Here is an 18,498-nt window from a genome sequence, read left to right on the forward strand (position 1 = left end):
GTGAGTGGACTTAACTGTCAGGGGTCCTTTACCTTTATCTTTTTACTACTGTGTATAAATCTTGCAAGTTAATAAAATTAATTTATTTTAATGCATTAATGCTTCTTTCCCTATCCTTCAGCTAAAAGCCTGGATGTTCATGTGATGGGATTATTGGGGAAATGCCTGGAATAAAGACCTCACCTCTGTACTTCCAGACTTCCAAAATTGTTCTCTGTGTGCTATCCTGTGATTTCCAGCTATTAACAATTTCTATTCTAATAAATAGGACTCTGTTGCAAGGATGTTCCATTTGGACCATTGTTTGTCTTTTGGGGCTTTGATATATGAGTGCAATATAATTTTAGTAACGGAATTACCCACCCAGCCCTCTGATTTTCTGTATCTGAAATGCTTTAAAAAAGGTTTCCAATGCTACGTTCAGCCTGTATATATGTTTAAATAGACCTTGCAGCAACGAAAATGCCATCTGTCTCCAGTGACCTTCGTTCCAAGGAAACCGTTCCTAAGGTCTAGATTTAAAATGCAAAAGGTTTCTGCTTCCTTTACGATTCATTCTCATCATCATCAGTGAATCTGCTTGTCTTTAGAATTAAAAAGGTAAAGGTACCCTTGCCCATACGGGCCAGTCGTGTCCGACTCTGGGGTTGCGTTCTCATCTCGCTTAAGAGGCCGGGGGCCAGCGCTGTCCGAAGACACTTCCGGGTCACGTGGCCAGCGTGACGAAGCTGCTCTGGCGAGCCAGCACCAGCGCAGCGCACGGAAACGCCGTTTACCTTCCTGCTATAAAGCGGTACCTATTTGTCTACTTGCACTTGGGGGTGCTTTCGAACTGCTAGGTGGGCAGGAGCTGGGACCGAACGACGGGAGCTCACCCCGCCGCGGGGATTCGAACCGCAGACCATGCGATCGGTAAGTCCTAGGCACTGAGGTTTTACCCACAGCGCCACCCGTGTCCCTTAAGAATTACCGTACTTTAGAATTACTTTAGAATTACGTCTTTAGAATTATTTACCCATTATTTGTTTTGGTTTATCTCGTGTGTACTTGCCTTTAAAGTTACACGTTATCTTAGCCAAAAGACTTTATTCCTTGTTCAAATGAATAATATCATAAAGGGGGCGGGCAAATGGGCTGGGATTTCAAGCCAAAAGCCACTGGGCGTTTGGCATCCTTGAGACGGCAGCCCAGCTGCTATAAGAGCCTGACCTTTGGAGAACTTGCATCACTTCCAAAGGATTTCTCCTCTGGCTGCTTTGTTCTCTCATCCTTTTTTCTTTTATTCCCTACTGCTGCAATGCAAGCCAGGCATGGTTTCTGCCTCCCTGGCTTGGGCATCCCCAGCAGCTTGAGGATCTTATACTGGTCTGAAACTACCCAGCCTCTGGGCCACCGCAGAGTTCACGCAGCTTCCGGAGAGTTGCACCACTCTCCTCTGCGGGAGAAAGTGGGCAGGCCATTTGACCAATTACCTGGCCACTGGAGAAACAACTGGCTCAACCTGTACCACTTCTGGAAGGAAGACGGCCTCCACAATGTCCACAACATCATGGTAAAGAAGTTCCAGCAATTTGGGCCAATCTACAGGTAAGGGGGTCTCTTTTGGCTGATATGTTCCACCCTCTCTCATTTCTAGCAGCTCCTTGGGCTTTCTGAAAAGATTTGTTTGTTGCTTTTCCCCCCTTAAAAAATATGTTTAAGGGGTGCTTTCATTTTCACTCAAAGAAATCACCATTTTATAGTTCAAATTGGGGGAAATAAATAAATGGACAGGACAGAGAAGGCTTATTCCAAAAGATGGCTTTTAATTTTTTTTTAAAAAAAAGGAAACTCAGAGGGGAAAACACAAATTCTCAGTCCAGAATTTGTGGTTCTGCCAAAAAGGAAGGAAGGAAGGAAGGAAGGAAAGAAAGAAAGAAAGAAAGAAAGAAAGAAAGAAAGAAAGAAAGAAAGAAAGAAATGATTATTAAGGACCACATTTTTTTTTAAATATCCAGAAAAGAAGGGGAATTTAGGTCCTTCCAAAAGCCTTCCTGTATCCAAAAATAAATGGTAAAACGGGGGGGGGGGGGGGGAGAACGACCAGACATTGACAGATACTTTCAATTGGGGTGGGAAGAAGAGAGAGAAAATTAGTGAAATAAGAGAAGGAAGGGGAAGGGGCGCAGGGCGCATCTCCTAGGGGAGGGAGCTTTTTGGCGGGGGCGCCCAAGGCCAGAGGATCAGAGGACCGCGGAGCTCGCAGGTGGCCGCTTTCTTTCTTCCTGCCTCTCCCCTCCTGCCGCCGCCGCCGCTTCCTCCGCATCCTTCCCAGGTGCATTTAGATTCACAAAACGTTTAGGGGTTCGCGTCCCCCGCGTGTCTCCCCAGAAAAAAAGGACTGGATTTGCTCACGGGACCACTTAAGACTAAGCTGCTGTTTAAAGCACATCAACCCCGCCCCCCCCGCTCCAATTCCTGGGAACTGTAGTTTGCGATGAGTGCTGGGCGCAGTGCTATGTGAGGGGTAATTTACAGTTCTCAGGCCACTTTGGTGGGGAAATGTGCTTCCATTGCCCTTTAGATGATTGGTTCACAAAGCAGGGGGTGGCAGCGGGATCGCCCGGGGTGCGCTAAGAGGCGGGGGGGGGGGCGCATAGCCGTCAACTTTTCCATTTTCTTGCGAGGAATCCTATTCGGAATAAGGGAATTTCCCTTAAAAAAGAGGGAACAGTTGACAGCTATGGGTGGGCGCTGGAGCTGTGAATGAGCTTCAGGCTTTGAAAAGTTTGTCATCAATTTTGGTCAGTTCAACTTAATAGTTTTAACTGGATTTTGAACAAATGTGCAATTAAATGTTGCTGTTTTGAATTGTATGGTGTTAATTGTCCTCTTCAGTGGGTCATGCAAAAAGCTATTTCCTTCACCCCTGAGCTGTTAGCCTGGAATCTCACTGACCCAAAGGAAAGTCTGGCCCAAACTGGCTGGCCCTTTGACAATTGTAATTATTGTGACAATTCCAATTATAACTGTGAGTTATGTTCAACTAACATTTACTTAGAGGAGACCTAAGAGCCATGGCTAATTTCAGCCAGTATACTCTGAGTAAGAATTGAATATAATTCTGAACATGTCTTATTTTTGTTCTTTCTGTTTAACTAACACATCACTCGGCTGTTTTAATTGTTTAACTGATAATTGATTAAGCTACTCTGTGATTTTTTGCATATTAACTGACTTTATTTGTTGACTTTGGCATTGTATAAATCTCTCTCTGTGTGTTTGTGTGTGGTTATAGCTATACATACCAATTAGCAAACAGTATGCAAAACTGTCCTCTTTTCTGGCAATGCCATTAAGCAGCCACCCATTTACAGAGGGGAAATGTTTAAATCAGCTTGCTCAGTTTGTAGAGTTTGTTTTATTTGATTTTTTTCTAGTTTTGATTTTGTATATCAAGAAGCCTTCTTAGAAGACCAAAAAACCATTGCAGCTCCTTGCAATCTGCTTACTATTCCAAATATCTTTAAACATTGCCCGTCCTCATTCAGACCTGTTTCCTTGTTTCCCCTTTGTTGGACATCTTAGATCTAGGGGAATATGAATATATATATATATATATATATATATATCCCACTCATCTGACTGGGTTGCCCAAAGTTCCCATTGTTTTGTGTATGTTTTCCTTAAGAGAGAGCACTTGCCTGCACAGCCCACACTTTGCATAGAGCACGGGTCAGCAAACTTTTTCAGCAGGTGGCCGGTCAACTGTCCCTCAGACCTTGTGGGAGGCCGGACTATATAGTGGTACCTCGGGTTACATACACTTCAGGTTACATACGCTTCAGGTTACAGCTCCGCTAACCCAGAAATAGTACCTCAGGTTAAGAACTTTGCTTCAGGAGAACAGAAATTGTGCAGCTGCGGCGCAGCAGAAGCAGGAGGCCCCATTAGCTAAAGTGGTGCTTCAGGTTAAGAACAGCTTCAGGTTAAGAACGGACCTCCGGAACAAATTAAGTACTTAACCCGAGGTATCACTGTATTTTGAAAAAAATATATGTACATATTCCTATGCCCCACAAATAACCCAGAGATGCAGTTTAAATAAAAGGACACATTCTACTCATGTAAAAACATGCTGATTCCTGGACCGTCCGCAGGCTGGATTTAGAAGGCGATGGGGCCGCATCCGGCCCCTGGGCCTTAGTTTGCCTACCCATGGCATAGAGGAAGATATGGGTGGTGCTGTGTTCTAAACCACTGAACATCTTAGGTATGTCGATCGGAAGGTCGGTGGTTTGAATCTGCACAGCGGGGTGAGCTCCTGTTGCTCTGTCCCAGCTTCTGCCAACCTAGCAGTTTGAAAAGCACACTAGTGCAAGTCTGTGCACTCTGGTTTCCGTCAGGGTGTCCTGTTGCGCCAGAAGCGGTTTAGTCCTGCTGGCCACATGACCCGGAAAGCTGTCTGTGGACAAATGCCGGCTCCCTTGGCCTGAAAGTGAGATGAGCACTGCAACCCCATAGTCGCCTTTGACTGGACTTAACCATCCAGGGGTCCTTTACCTTTTTACTTTGCACATCAAATCCTTGCTCCTTACTCTCACCCTGTCTTTAGAGATGGTGTGTGTCTTTCAGATAAGGTAATAAAAATATTTTTTGCCTCAGCAGGGTGTTTCAAAATGATCGTTCCATCAAATACAATTTACTGCCAGCAATTTTGGTGTGGTTTTGTTTTTTGCTTTATGCTTAAGAACATAAGAGGCTTCTGGATCAGGACAAGAGGAGCTCATCTTAGTTTCGCTCCCTGTTCTTCCAGTGGCCCATTATGTGAAACCTGAAACCAGGATTTGAGCACAGGACCCCTTTCCCTCCCGTGATTTCAGCACCTGGTATTCAGAAACATTGTGCCTCCAACTGTAGAGTCAGAACATAGCAATCCCGACTAGTTGCCATCGATAGCCCTTTCCTTCTCCATGAATGTGTCCAATCCTCTTTTGCAGCCACCCAAATTTGTGGCAATCACAACCTCTTGCAGGAGGGAGTTCCATAGGTTAACTGCTTCAGGACAATTTCAGCATCAGAGAATGAAATAGCAGGTATCATAATGTTAACAGGAATTCATTTCAAAAGGCTGTAGCCAGAGGACCTGTCTGCCCGCTCAGTCAGTCTGCTGTCCACCTGCTAACTGTGAGTAATATCCAAGGCAACACGATGACCAAGTACAACAATGCAATATCAATATAAACTCTTTATATAGTCTATACGGAACATTGAACAATATGAGAAACCAAATAAACTGAAATCTTATAAATCTCTTATATCCGGAATCACTGTTCACTACATCTGTTGGTCGTCATAAAACAAAGCTTTAACGGCTTGTTTTCATCAGATAAGAATCTGACCCATTGCTTTTTTCAGAGACTTGCATAGTCTACTAAGACTTTCAGAGACTTATAAGACTTATGTTTATTTGGTTCTGTTTTCAAGAGAATCCATCAAGAGTGCACATTTAGTGATTTTCAGAGATTCATAAGATTTCTGTTTATTAGGTTTCTCATATTGTTCAATGTTCTGTATAGACTATATAAAGAGTTTATATTGATATTGCATTGTTGTACAGTGGTACCTCGGGTTAAGTACTCAATTCATTCCGGAGGTCCGTTCTTAACCTGAAGCACCACTTTAGCAAATGGGGCCTCCTGCTGCCGCCACGCTGCTGGAGCATGATTTCTGTTCTCATCCTGAAGCAAAGTTCTTAACCCGAGGTACTATTTCTGTAACCTGAAGCGTCTGTAACCTGAAGTGTATGTAACCCGAGGTACCACTGTACTTGGTCATCGTGTTGCCTTGGATATTACTGAAAATTGTTTGCAACCCAGGGGTTTAATTGTTTGGTTACACCTGCTAACTGTGAACAGGTAACTTCAAGGCTTCTGCTGTCTGACTGCCTTGTCTCTCACTGGCCTTGAACCTTTTGAACAGAGGATGCATTTGTGTGGGAACTTGCCCTCTTGACCAGGGGTCAGCAAACTTTTTCAGCAGGGGGCCAGTCCACTGTCCCTCAGCACCTTGTGGTGGGCCGGACTATATTTTTTTGGGGGGGGGGGGAAATGATGCAAGAGCACCACGAGCCCTGGTGACTGCTTACCTGTGTCTTGTGAGCAGCAGGGACTGGTGGCAGCGGTGGCGGCGGAGGAACGATGAGCGGAGAGCAAAAGGGCTCTGGAGAGGTGCTGCTTAAAACGGCAGCCGCTCGAGCGCTGCTGCTGCTGGCACCAACAAAGCCCAGCCCCCTTCCTCCTCTAGGCAGGGTGGGGAGAAGCCAGGAGGAGGGAGGGAGGAGACGCCGACGCCGTGTGAGGGAGAGGGAAAGAACGTGCGAGCTGGCGAACCACGTGGCGATTCCCGGACCATCCGCGGGCCGGACCCAGAAGGCGATTGAGCCTGATCTGGCCCGTGGGCCTTAGTTTGCCGACCCATGCTCTTCACAGTCTTTTAAACAGAGTACTGTCAAGTGAGACATAGAATTGTAGAGTTGGAAGGGAACTTAAGCGTCACCTAGTGCAACTCCCTGCAGTGCAGGAATTATAGCATCATCAGTCTGTTTGATTCTGGGTCTTCTGCTGCTACACTTTTGCGTTACTTGCTGAAAAGGCAAGTAGGAGGTGACATGATGGAAGTTTCTAAAATTATGCCTGGCATGGAGAAAGGCTTTTTTCCTTCTTGCATGATGCTAGTTGGTGAAGGATGCAGCTGCCAAGTGCTGCAAGCCGTGATGGCAGACTGTGTTCTGCCTCCAAGGCTGAAGGCAGCAGCGCTTCTGAACACCAGCGGCTGGAAAACACAGGAGCAGAGCGTGATGCTCTTGTGCCCAGGCCCTACTTGTGGGTTCCCCACTGGCACAACTGGCTGGCCACTCCAAGAGCAGGATGACGGACTAGGTGGGCCATTGGCCTGAGCTAGCGGTCTCTCCTTACGTTCTTCCTCCAGAAAAGAGAAGGCCTGGGTGGTGAGCAGTTGCAATTCACCCATGTTCCTCGTTGCTCTTGCTGCAGGGAGAAGCTGGGCACCTACGAAAGCGTCAACATCATTGATCCGGAGGATGCAGCGTTGCTCTTTAAAGCGGAAGGCGTGTACCCAGAGAGGTTCATGGTACCACCTTGGACGGCCTATCGCGACTTCCGCAATAAGGCATACGGAGTGCTTCTCAAGTAAGGCCCGTGTGATGTGTTGGGGGCAAGAGGGCATTTTGTGACCAGGGAATCTACAGGGGTGGGGAATAACTGCAGAAAAGCATACATAGGGAATCTGCAGGAAATCTTAGGGGAGGACTGTTCATTTTCTTTTCTTTTATTTTTTTAAAATAGATTTTTATTATTTTTCTCCTTAAACAGTATTTTAACAATACAGTAACACACAAATTTACTTTCAGCTTTGCCAAGCCGGTGGCTTCCTCACTTCAGCAGGTTTTCCACTTTCAAATCCTATCTGGCACTTTAGCTCTTTAGCCTGTTGTCCACGCTGTAGGATTTATTTCAGTCCTGCTAGTGTCTTCAGATTTTTGCAATTATTATTCAAATATACAATAAATTTACTCCAGTCCCTTTGAGATTTTTGATCGTCCTGGTCTCGAATCCTGCAGGTCAGTTTGGCTGATTCTGCAAAGTCCATCATCTTCGCCTGCCACTCCTCAATCACTGGTAATTCCCGTAACTTCCACTTTGGGGCCCATTTTAATGGTGACCGCCAGCCACTGGGAAGTATTATGTTTGAGTCCTACTCAGAGTAGATCTATTGATGTTGATGGACATCCAGCTCATTGCTGCCTTCCCTAACCACTGCTTTGGATACTAACTCCTGCCAGCCCCAAACAGCATGCCAAAGGGTTAGGAGTGAGGACCATTCAACCCCGAAACCCAATTATTAATAACTTACAGGGGGGAGTTGAAAATATTCCTGTTTACCCAGGCATTTGGGTGAATCTGACCCCTTTTGACATTCAGATGAGGAGGTCACAGAGGTCCGGAGTCCCTCTCCATGCAGTGGCTGGACTTCCTATAAATTCTGTTCGCTAACACTTATTGGAAATCTAGGTAATTACTATTAGTGTAAACTTGGGATCAGTTTATTCGCTGAGATCTCCAGGGATTATTCCCCGGGATCAAGGAGGCACTGTCCCTCTAGATGATGCCTTACCCCACTTGATCACTTCGATGGGCAGAACTGCCCCTGTTACAGGTGCCAAATAATACCTTCTCCGCTTTCCCAAGACCTCCACCTTTCAGCACCTACACTTTGGAACTCCCCGCCAATGGATACCAAGCAAATGCCTTTACTGGACTTTTTTTGGTGCTGGCTAAAAACATTCTTGTCTAGACAAGCCTACCCAGATGCTTAGATAGTTGGTGCAACTTTTAACCTGTTTTTAGTCTATTTTTATTTTAACATCTTGAAAGTCTTACACTTTTATTAATTCTCCTTGTTATGAATTTTATTGCTTTATCTTCTTATTAAAAGAAACCTGTTTTGAGGGTTTTCTTTTTACAGTGATAAATGTTATGAAATAAATAAGTAATATGAAATGATGTAAGACCCTGCATACGTTTCTTCTGCATTTCCCTGGGATCTCTCCTCGCTGATCCTTCTGTTTCTCTTTCACCCGCTTAGGAGTGGCGAGAGTTGGCGCCATGACCGCCTGGTCATGAACAGGGAGGCCCTGTCCCTCAAGATGACTGATCACTTTGTGCCTCTCCTGAACGAGGTGGGGGAAGATTTTGTCCGGAGAGTGCACACACAGATCCAAAGAAGTGGGCAGGGGAAATGGACGGCTGACCTCAGCAACGAGCTCTTCCGGTTTGCTCTGGAGTGTGAGTGGGCAAGGGGGCTCCATGGGAGGGAATATATTGCAGGAAGGTTTGCTAGATGACCCCCAGGGTCCCTTCCAACTCTGTTCTATGATTCCAGGAATAAGTGGTGGCTTGAGAGAGGATACAGATTCCTCCACTGTCAGAGGCAGCATGGCTTCCAAATACCAGTTGCTGGAAGCCACAGGAGTGGAGTGTGTTGGTCTTCCACTGCTTATGGGTTTCTCCTTGGGGTATCTGGTTGGCCCCTGTGAGAACAGGATGCTGGACTAGGTCCATTGGCCTGATCCAGCATACTTTTCTTATGTTCTTCTTCTTCTTCTTCTTCTCTTTTTCTGTTCCCTATAAATCTTCTTAATCTTCTTCTTCTTCTTCTTCTCATTTTACATCCACACACAATCGTAGGTACATGTACAGCCTTAAATAATTATACCATTAAATATTGATTCAAACTTGTATTTGTACATGCTCTTTTTTATAATTTCTAACTAAACAAAAATAAACCAAAGTAAAAAATCCAATAAACTAAATTATATGAAAACAGACTTCCTGTCATTTCCCAATGTAAGTTGGGGACGTGGGTGGCGCTGTGGGTTAAACCACAGAGCCTAGGACTTGCCGATCAGAAGGTCGGCGGTTTGAATCCCCGCAATGGGGTGAGCTCCCGTTGCTCAGTCCCTGCTCCTGCCAACCTAGCAGTTCGAAAGCACGTCAAAGTGCAAGGAGATAAATAGGCGTTTATCCAGCAGGAAGGTAAACGGCGTTTCTGTGCGCTGCTCTGGTTTGCCAGAAGTGGCTTAGTCATGCTGGCCATGTGACTCGGAAGCTGTACGCCGGCTCCCTTGGCCAGTGAAGCGAGATGAGCACCACAATCCCAGAGTCGGCCACGACTGGACCTAATGGTCAGGGGTCCTTTTACGCTTTACCTTTATAAATCATCTTCTTCTTATTTTACATCCACACACAATCGTAGGTACATGTACAGCCTTAAATAATTATACCATTAAATATTGATTCAAACTTGTAAAAATCCAATAAACTAAATTATATGAAAACAGACTTCCCGTCATTTCCCGATGTAAGTTACATTTACGACATTGAATGTACTTATACTTCTTACCTCACTCTTACTATAGTTTCTAGTACTTTCTTATAACATAGCGTACTGTTTTTTCTTGCTTAGTAGTATTTAATTTACACAAGGGTCATTCAAATGCTGCCATAGATGTTATGTCGTTGTTATATTTTTGTAGGTATTTCTTGAACATATCCCATTTTTGTGTGAATGATTGTTTTATATTTCCCCTTAATCTACCTGTCAATTGAGCCAATTCTGCATAGTCTAATAACTTATTCTGCCATTCCCTTACTGTTGGTACTTTCCCCCCTTTCCAGTTCGATGCAATTAATAACCGGTCAGCGGCTGTTGCATATAAAAAGATTTCTCTTATATTTTTTGGGATATCACTGCCTAAAATTCCAAGTAGAAATGCTTCTGGCTTCTTTGCAAATGATAAGTTAAAGATCTTTTTCATCTCATCATAGATGAGGTTCCAGAACTCTTTAATTTTTCGGCATGTCCACCACATATGGTACATATCTCCACACCGCCAACATTTGTCTGAAATATTTTTATACATCTTGGAGAGTTTTGATGGCGTAAGGTACCACCTGAACTGCATTTTCACCATATTTTCTTCAATTGTGTAACATGCCCTAAAATTCATGTTTTCCAAAGAGTTTCCCATTCACTCATCCACCTGGCTATGGTGCTGCTGAGGTAAAAGACAAGATGGCGCCCTCCCACAGGGCACATGCAGAAGCCTTCCATAGGACATTGTCTTCCACTACAGGGAAAGCCACACGCCACTCAGCTCTGGCCTCTTCTGCTACCTCAGCATCTGCTTCCCCACTCTACCTCACTGTAGGACTGGCACTGAGTTAAACTGTGGAACTCCCTCCCGCAGTAGGCAGCGATGGCTACCAACATGTGATGGCTTCAAAAGAGGATTAGAGAAACCCATGGAGGAGGAGAGGGTTGTCAGTGACTACGAGCCACCATGGCTCTGTTCTACCTCCACAGTTGAAGGCAGCATTGCTTCCAAATACTGGTTGTGGAAAGCGCAGGAGGGGAGAGTTGCTGTTATGCTCTGGTCCGGCCTTGTGGGGTCCCCACAGGCAACTGTTCAGCCACTGTGAGAAGAGGATGCTGGGCCAAGGCTTTTCTTATGTTCTTGAGATCTTAAAGTCCATTGTGCAACGACACCCAGCCACAGGATATCATAGAATTGTAGGGATGGAAGGGACCCAAAGGGTCCTCTGTGGGATGTGCAGCCAAAGTGCTACCCATTTGACTCCCACCCCCAACTGGACAGAGTATGGGGCGTTTCTGTACAGCAGGGATTCATTTTCTCCTTCTGCCCTTTCGCCCAGCGGTGTGCAATGTCCTGTACGGTACCCGCCTGGGACTCCTGCAGGATGTCGTTGACCCAGAGAGCCAGCAGTTCATCGATGCCGTAACCCTGATGTTCAACACTACCTCGCCGATGCTGTATCTCCCGCCGAGCCTTCTGCGCAGGATCAACTCCAAGATCTGGCTGGACCATGTGAAGGCCTGGGACATCATCTTCAAGCATGGTGAGCATGTGTTTACATGGAGCCCCACGGATGGGGCACCTTTCTAAGGCCGAGGGCCTTCTAGGTTACCTTCTAGGCAACCTCCTAGGGGTCACATGCCAGCCATGGATGGGGCAGAGTGGGAAATGCAAGTTTTACCTTTGCACACTAGGCTAGTCCTTAAACATGCTCAGCTTTCTCTCTCTCCTTCATTCAGCTCAGCAAGAAACACGTTGCTTTAGTTGCTTTCCTGCAGTGTAGCAGGTTGGACTAGAAGACCTCTGGGATCCCTTGCAACACTAGTTCTAAGATTCTGTGATTACCAGAGTTCAAGAACACATCCACTCTGAGGGAAATATCTACAACTAGAAAAGAATTCTCTGATTTATTTTATCTGACTCTGATTTATTTTACAAAACAAAGCTGGTAAAACAAATGAAGTGTCACGAGATCAAGGTCTTTCAGGAAACAGATAACTTGTTAATAATTATACTAAATCTAGTGACTGTATTCTGAACAAGGTAGTAAATGCACAGCTTCTTTTAAACTTCAGTCATTGCTCTTCCATTAGGTGTTACAGGTTCCTAGACTAGATGGTTGATGCTCTGCTTATTTCCAGACTCCTTTCTCTACCAATAGGTGTTTTCCTCAGGGTGGATGTTACACACACAGACCAGAGCCAACCTTCCTTAACTTTCCCTCCGGTTCCCTCTTAAACCATCTCCCTCTCCCTCTCCCTCAAAACGGCTCCTTTTATTCTCCCTCCCAAAGTGATGGCTCTGCCCTCCCCCCTTGACTGGCTGTTTTGACAGCCAATCAGAGAGAGGGTCTAGCCCTTGGGTGGAATTCCAAGGCATGGCATCACCAGACTCTAGTCTGGCTCGGCTGCCCGTCACACCGAGCCAGAGATGTTCATTTCCCATTGATTGTAAAAATGAGAGGAGGAGTGGAAAACTGCTGGCCCTCCAGTTTCTACTAGAGGCATGGGCAGTTGCCAGGGATGATGGGAGGAGTTGCTCAGGGACATCTGGAGGGCCATAGGTCCCCCAAACCTGAAAGAGCAACATGGCAAAGAGTAGCTCCAAGCTCCACCTGGGGGTGGAGGGGTGGGAAAGAAGGCCTTTGAGGTGCTTCAATGAATCACAGGAATGGCGTCTGAGCAGTTGGAGGAGGAGGGGAGGGGGGCAGAGCAAGGGAGACTCAGAGCCCCAGCTTGCCTTCAGCATCAAGGCTACATCTAGGAACGTGTAAACATCAAAAGCTGACATATGGTCATTTATCCATTTCGCCCTGTGCTATCCATGCAGTGTTCTCCAAGGTCACACAGTGAGGTCTTAATTTGTTTGGAAATGCTTTTCGTTAACTGTAAAAGAACAGTAAGAACAGAAAAAGAGCCTCCTGGATCATGCCAATGGCCCGTCTACAGTAATGTAGCATCCTGTTCTCACAATGGCCTATGAAATGCAAATAATAATAATAATAATAATAATAATTTATTAAATATACCCCACCCATCTGGCTGGGTTTCCCCAGCCACTCTGGGCGGCTTCCAACAAAGTATTAAAATACAGTAGTCTATTAAACATTAAAAGCTTCCCTAAACAGGGCTGTCTTCAGATGTCTTCTAAAAGTCTGGTAATTGTTCTTCTCTTTGACATCTGGTGGGAGGGCGTTCCACAGGGCGGGTGCCACTACCGAGAAGGCCCTCTACCTGGTTCCCTGTAACTTGGCTTCTTGCAGTGAGGGAACTGCCAGAAGGCCCTCGGCGCTGGACCTCAGTGTCCGGGCAGAACAATGGAGGTGGAGACGCTCCTTCAGATATACTGGGCCGAGGCCGTTTAGGGCTTTAAAGGTCAGCACCAACACTTTGAACTGTGCTCGGAAACGTATTGGGAGCCAGTGTAGGTCTTTCAAGACTGGTGTTAGATGGTCTCAGCGGCTGCTCCTAGTCACCAGTCTAGCTGCTGCATTCTGGATTAGTTGTAGTTTCCGGGACGCCTTCAAAGGTAGCCCCATGTAGAGCGCATTGCAGTAGTCCAAGCGGGAGATAACTAGAGCATGTACCACTCTGGCAAGACAGTCTTAGAATCTCATTTCTTGTAACTTGTGTCCATTTGTTTGGGTCTTCCCCTCTGGAGCAGCAGAAAATAAGCTTGCTCCATCTTCCATGTGACAACTCTCCAGGTATCTGAAGATGGCTCTCCTACCTCCTCTCAGTCTCCTCTTTTCCAGGCTAAACATCCCCAGCTCCTACAACTGTTCCTCCTAAGTCTTGGTTTCCAGACCCTTGGTCACCTTGGTCGCCCTCCTCTGCACACCTTCCAGCTTGTTAACATCCTTCTTAAACTGTGGTGCCCAGAACTGGACACAGCGCCCACTTTCTTCCTCTCTGTCTCACCAGCTGACAAGTGTATCCAGAACATCTACCGAGACCTCCGCCTGAAACGGAGAAGTGACCAAGAGTACATGGGCATTTTGTCCAGCCTCTTGCTGCAGAACAAGCTGCCTCTCGAAGATACAAAAGCCAGCGTCACAGAGATGATGGCAGGAGGTGTAGACACGGTAAGAGACGCTGGCAGGGCTGTTGACAACAAGTGTGAGTTGTAGAGGTCTGGCTTTAAAGGAGTCCTAAACTGAATTTCTCAGCAATGCCTGCCTCTAAACCAAACTGTTACAGGAGACACATAGCTCCTGTTTCACATTTGTAAGGACTCAGTTTTTTAGTGTGACACTCTGGAACTCCCTGCCTATTGAAATCAGGCAGGCACCTTCGCTGTACTCTATTCAGCGACTGCTGGAAACATTTTTGTTCAGACAAGTCCACCAGATGTTTAGAAGAGGGGTAGGCAACCTAAGGCCCACGGGCCGGATGCGGCCCAATCGCCTTCTCAATCTGGCCCGCGAATCAGCGTGTTTTTACATGAGTAGAATGTGTGCTTTTATTTAAAATGCATCTCTGGGTTATTTGTGGGGCATAGGAAATCATTCATTCCCCCCCCCCCCAAAAAAAAAATAGTCCAGCCCACCACATGGTCTGAGGGACAGTGGACCGGCCCACGGCTGAAAAAGGTTTCTGACCCCTGGTTTAGAAAGTCGATGTGAATGTTAATCTGTTTTTAGTCTATTGCTGATTTTTTTGACTGTTTAAAATAATTGTTTTTACTGATAATTTTATGCTTTATTGCTGGAAACTGCTTTGAGAGGTTTATCTTACAACCAAGCAGTGTATAAATTTTATGAAACAAGCTAATACGTTTGAAGAAGGCATTGATCCAGTGTGTACAAATATTTGGGACAGAAGCCAGCCCAGTATCTCCTTCCTTCTCTCCCCATTGATCCCTGGTGCGCTTCCAGACTTCAATGACCCTCCAGTGGGCAATGTATGAATTGGCCCGGGCTCCTGGCCTGCAGGAGCAGCTGCGGTCGGAGATCCTTGCTGCCAGGTCGTCTTCCCAGGGGGATGTCCTGAAGATGTTGAAATCTGTGCCGCTGCTCAAAGCTGCTATCAAGGAGACACTGAGGTAGGGCAGCAGGCAATGGGGCGGTCCCTGTCTAGGGTGGAAGGATTGCCACATAGGGGAGCAAGCACCCAGGCTCCAGAGGCCCCCTGCAGTCTAACTTTGGGCAGGTGGCAAGGAGCGGGGAGAGAGGGTGGTGGTAGGAAGTCAGCAAGAACAAATGGGGTTGGCAGGAACGGGTCCCTTCCAGTTCTGCAATTCTATGCTACTGCCTCTGGGGTTAAGATCTCCAGAGTGGATTAGGGCTGAGTGGATGAATGTCTCCCCCTGGTCTTTCCTGAAGGCTCCACCCGGTCGCAGTGACGTTACAGAGATACGTGGCGCAAGACATCATTCTTCAGAATTACTGTATTCCTGCCAAGGTGAGTAACTAGGTTGGAAAGGCACCATTCTTTGATCTACCATTACCGTTGTGATACTGTGTGTTGATAATGATGCCATGATGCAATTCAGTGACCAGCAAAGATTTTCTTTGTTTTCCTGGGCCTTAGGGCAGCATCATTGGTATGACTGTACCATTAAACCCATTTTAAATATCTTAGTGTGACTTGATGGCTGCGTTTTCATTATTGTTACTACTTGGCTGTGACTCGCTTAGGGACTTTAGTGGGAAGCAGAACATAATAAAGCGAGCCTAGCCAAGCCTAATCTAACCACCAAAGGGGAATTTGGAGGAGGGTCACATCAATGGGGAACCTTGGCGTCTCAAATTTCAGTGGCATCCTGTGCAACTGCAAAATCTGGTACTCATATCTGGGACGTCATAGTTGTGGCACCTGCTGCGGTGTCCCAAAAGCTCCATGCCTGGTGTTACTGAGCCCGTTGCGCTCTCCTAGACCCACCATTGGGTCACATACATGAAAAATCTGAAAACCTAGGTATATGTTCACTAACTCTTTTCCTCCTCTGCACAGACATTGGTCCAGGTGGGACTTTATGCGATGGGCCGGGATTCCAGGTTTTTCACCAAGCCCGAGCAGTTCAACCCGCACAGGTGGCTGCAGGCGGACTCCACGTACTTCCGGGGGCTGGGCTTTGGCTTTGGCCCACGCCAGTGCCTTGGGCGCCGGATTGCTGAGCTAGAGATGCAGCTCTTCCTGATACATGTGAGTCTGGAACTGCCTCCCCCATGACATGAATAACCAGGTGCACCAATATAGGATGGGGGATGCCTGGATGGTAGCAAGACACGTGAGAAGGATCCAGGGGTCTTAGGAGACTGCATTCTCAACATGCAGGGAGGTTAGGCTGGCCTCAACCAGAGCCAGGGCTTTTTCGGCTGTGGCCCCGATCTGGTGGAACGCTCTGTCACAAGAGACTAGGGCCCTGCGGGACTTGACATCTTTCCTCAGGGCCTGCAAGACAGAGCTGTTCCACCAGGCCTTTGGCCAAGGCATAGTCTGATGCCCTCCTTCGGTAATCCTCATAGAACTCTAGCCCAATGGTTGCCATTAATTTGATTCTGAATTGATTTTAGAATGAGTTGATTTTAGAATGCTGTGTTACTTTTACTTTTATTGTTGTTAGCCGCTCTGAGCCTGGCTTCGGCTGGGGAGGGTGGAATATAAATCAAATTTTATTATTCTTATTATTGTGAGTCAACCGTGTGATGCAGCTGCAAAAACAGCTAATGCAATTCTAGGCTGCATCCACAGAAGACTTTTGTCCAGATCAAGGGAAGTCATGGTAATGCTCTGCTTTGCTTTGGTCAGACACCAACTGGAGTCCCATGTCCAGTTCTGTGTATCAAAGCAATGGAAAAAGGAGCCATTGAAAAAGGCTCATCACATCCAATTCCTTTTTTTATTAGCTTAAATTTGTATCCCACCTTTCCACTGAAAGGTGTGGCAGGTGGCATCTTGATACGAAACAACTACCAAGAGCATACTGCTGTATCCAACTTACTTGTTCAGAATAGCCCTGCTGAAACCAATCATGTACAGCCCTACACTATTTGCACGGACTCGGGTCTACTGTCAGTAATACTGAGACACAATCTGTATTTTCCTTTTCAGTGATAGAAAAAGGAGCTATATATATACAGTAGTAGTCTCTGAGATTTAAAACTTGCTGCCCTGGGTATGGACCTCCAAATCTGAGTCTGGGGGCTCCTGCCTGTGCCCTCACAAGCTTACTTGTTCTCTTGGATCACACCCTGGTACTAATTGCTTCTCTTGACCCCTTTTCCTTCCATCTCTCTAGATGTTGGAGAGCTTCAAGATTGAGACCAAGAGGGGAGTGGACATCAACACCACTTTCAAACTCATCTTGGTTCCAGACAAGCCCATCCACTTGACCCTAGGGCCTCTGGACTCCCAGCTGTGAAAGGAGAGGGAATTCCCATTACCCTCTGGGGCAAGGCAAGACACATGGAGCCTCCTTCAAGGGGAATGGGGAGCTGCCTGACCGGTCCATTCATATCTGTGCATAAAGATCCCTGGGTGTCCAGTCACCGTTTTTCCTAAATGCAAAAAAGGGTGACACTAGCATTGAGATAAATAATTTGGGGTGGGACTCCTTGACTCCCATGCAGTACAATTTAGACCAGGGCTGCCCACCACTGGAACATGGCCCCAGAGCTGAGAAAGGTTCTCCACCCCGATTTAGACACTGGAGGGAAAAAGCATGCTTGCTGCACAGGTCTTCCCATAGTCTTAGGGCCAAGCCAGATGCAAGTCTAGAAGGCTTAAGAATGTTAGACCAACTCTGCTAGATCAGGCAGCTCAGCGGTTCAGCACCCAGCTTCTTGCAGTGCTGTGGGGAGGCTCCACAAACAGGCCTTAAAGGCATTAGGTCTCCTAAGCTGCTGCCCCCTCGTCCAGCAACAGTGGAGCACGACTGCCTCTGAAGATGGGTCTTCTACTGAGCCAGCAGCTGTTGAATGACTTCCACTCCAATACATTTGTTGAATTCTCTATTAAAGGCACTGGTGGCAAATGTCACAAATCAACTGCATGTTGCGTGGAGAAATTTGTTCTTTCCCCTGTCTTTAATCCCCCGCCAATCAATTTCAGTGGATGAAATGTTCACTTCCTAGGGACATCTGGTTTGGAATTCAGTCTTGACTGCTTTGGAACTCAGCCCAAACTAGCCCCAAATTTGTCCGGGAAACAGAATAAGCCAAGCCAAGGCGATCTGATCTGAGTTTGGGGAAACTCACTTGTTGCCATTAAGAGCGCCCATTATTCAGGCAGGCATTGTCTGGGGATGTAGAAACCAGACTTTGTTCTGTTAGCCACCATCCTTTTTTATATGATGAAGGGGATAGTACCCCCAACCTCAGTGTCCTTCAACAAGCCCCCCCCCCCTTCTTGCAGGGAACAAAGAATGTGGCAGAACTCACAGGGGACGGAGATGAGCGGGCAGGTTGAGGAAGCCCCCACCCCCAGGATCCTCCCTGGCAAATCCACCCACTCTTGTCAGAGCCAATCCCACCCCCCCCCGGTCATTGGTCAATCCCTCCTCTGCATCACGCTGACTCAGCCCATTTATGACACTTACAGGGAGGGAGACTGGGTAGC

The 18,498-nt window shown here is 46.6% G+C and overlaps 1 protein-coding gene across 1 annotated transcript; it reads left to right on the forward strand.

Moving 5' to 3' along the window:
- The first annotated feature begins 1,190 nt into the window (after positions 1 to 1,190).
- On the forward strand, positions 1,191 to 17,927 carry CYP11A1 (cytochrome P450 family 11 subfamily A member 1). The gene is made up of 9 exons (XM_081020051.1): positions 1,191 to 1,587; positions 7,035 to 7,190; positions 8,647 to 8,846; positions 11,277 to 11,480; positions 13,861 to 14,021; positions 14,814 to 14,980; positions 15,261 to 15,339; positions 15,892 to 16,083; positions 17,180 to 17,927. The coding sequence occupies exons 1-9, from the start codon at positions 1,298 to 1,300 to the stop codon at positions 17,300 to 17,302; spliced, it is 1,572 nt and encodes a 523-aa protein (XP_080876177.1). The 5' UTR covers positions 1,191 to 1,297; the 3' UTR covers positions 17,303 to 17,927.
- The last annotated feature ends 571 nt before the right edge of the window (positions 17,928 to 18,498 follow it).

The sequence above is a fragment of the Podarcis pityusensis genome, assembly GCF_964106645.2.
Source record: "Podarcis pityusensis genome assembly, chromosome: 9".
Taxonomy (NCBI): Eukaryota; Metazoa; Chordata; class Lepidosauria; order Squamata; family Lacertidae; genus Podarcis; species Podarcis pityusensis.

Coding starts and splice junctions, on each gene's coding strand:
- CYP11A1 (XM_081020051.1), top strand. CDS start 1,298: ATGCAAGCCAGGCATGGTTTCTGCCTCCCTGGCTTGGGCATCCCCAGC. Junction 8,847..11,276: donor CTTCCGGTTTGCTCTGGAGT/GTGAGTGGGCAA, acceptor CCTTTCGCCCAG/CGGTGTGCAATGTCCTGTAC. Junction 14,981..15,260: donor GCTATCAAGGAGACACTGAG/GTAGGGCAGCAG, acceptor TCTTTCCTGAAG/GCTCCACCCGGTCGCAGTGA.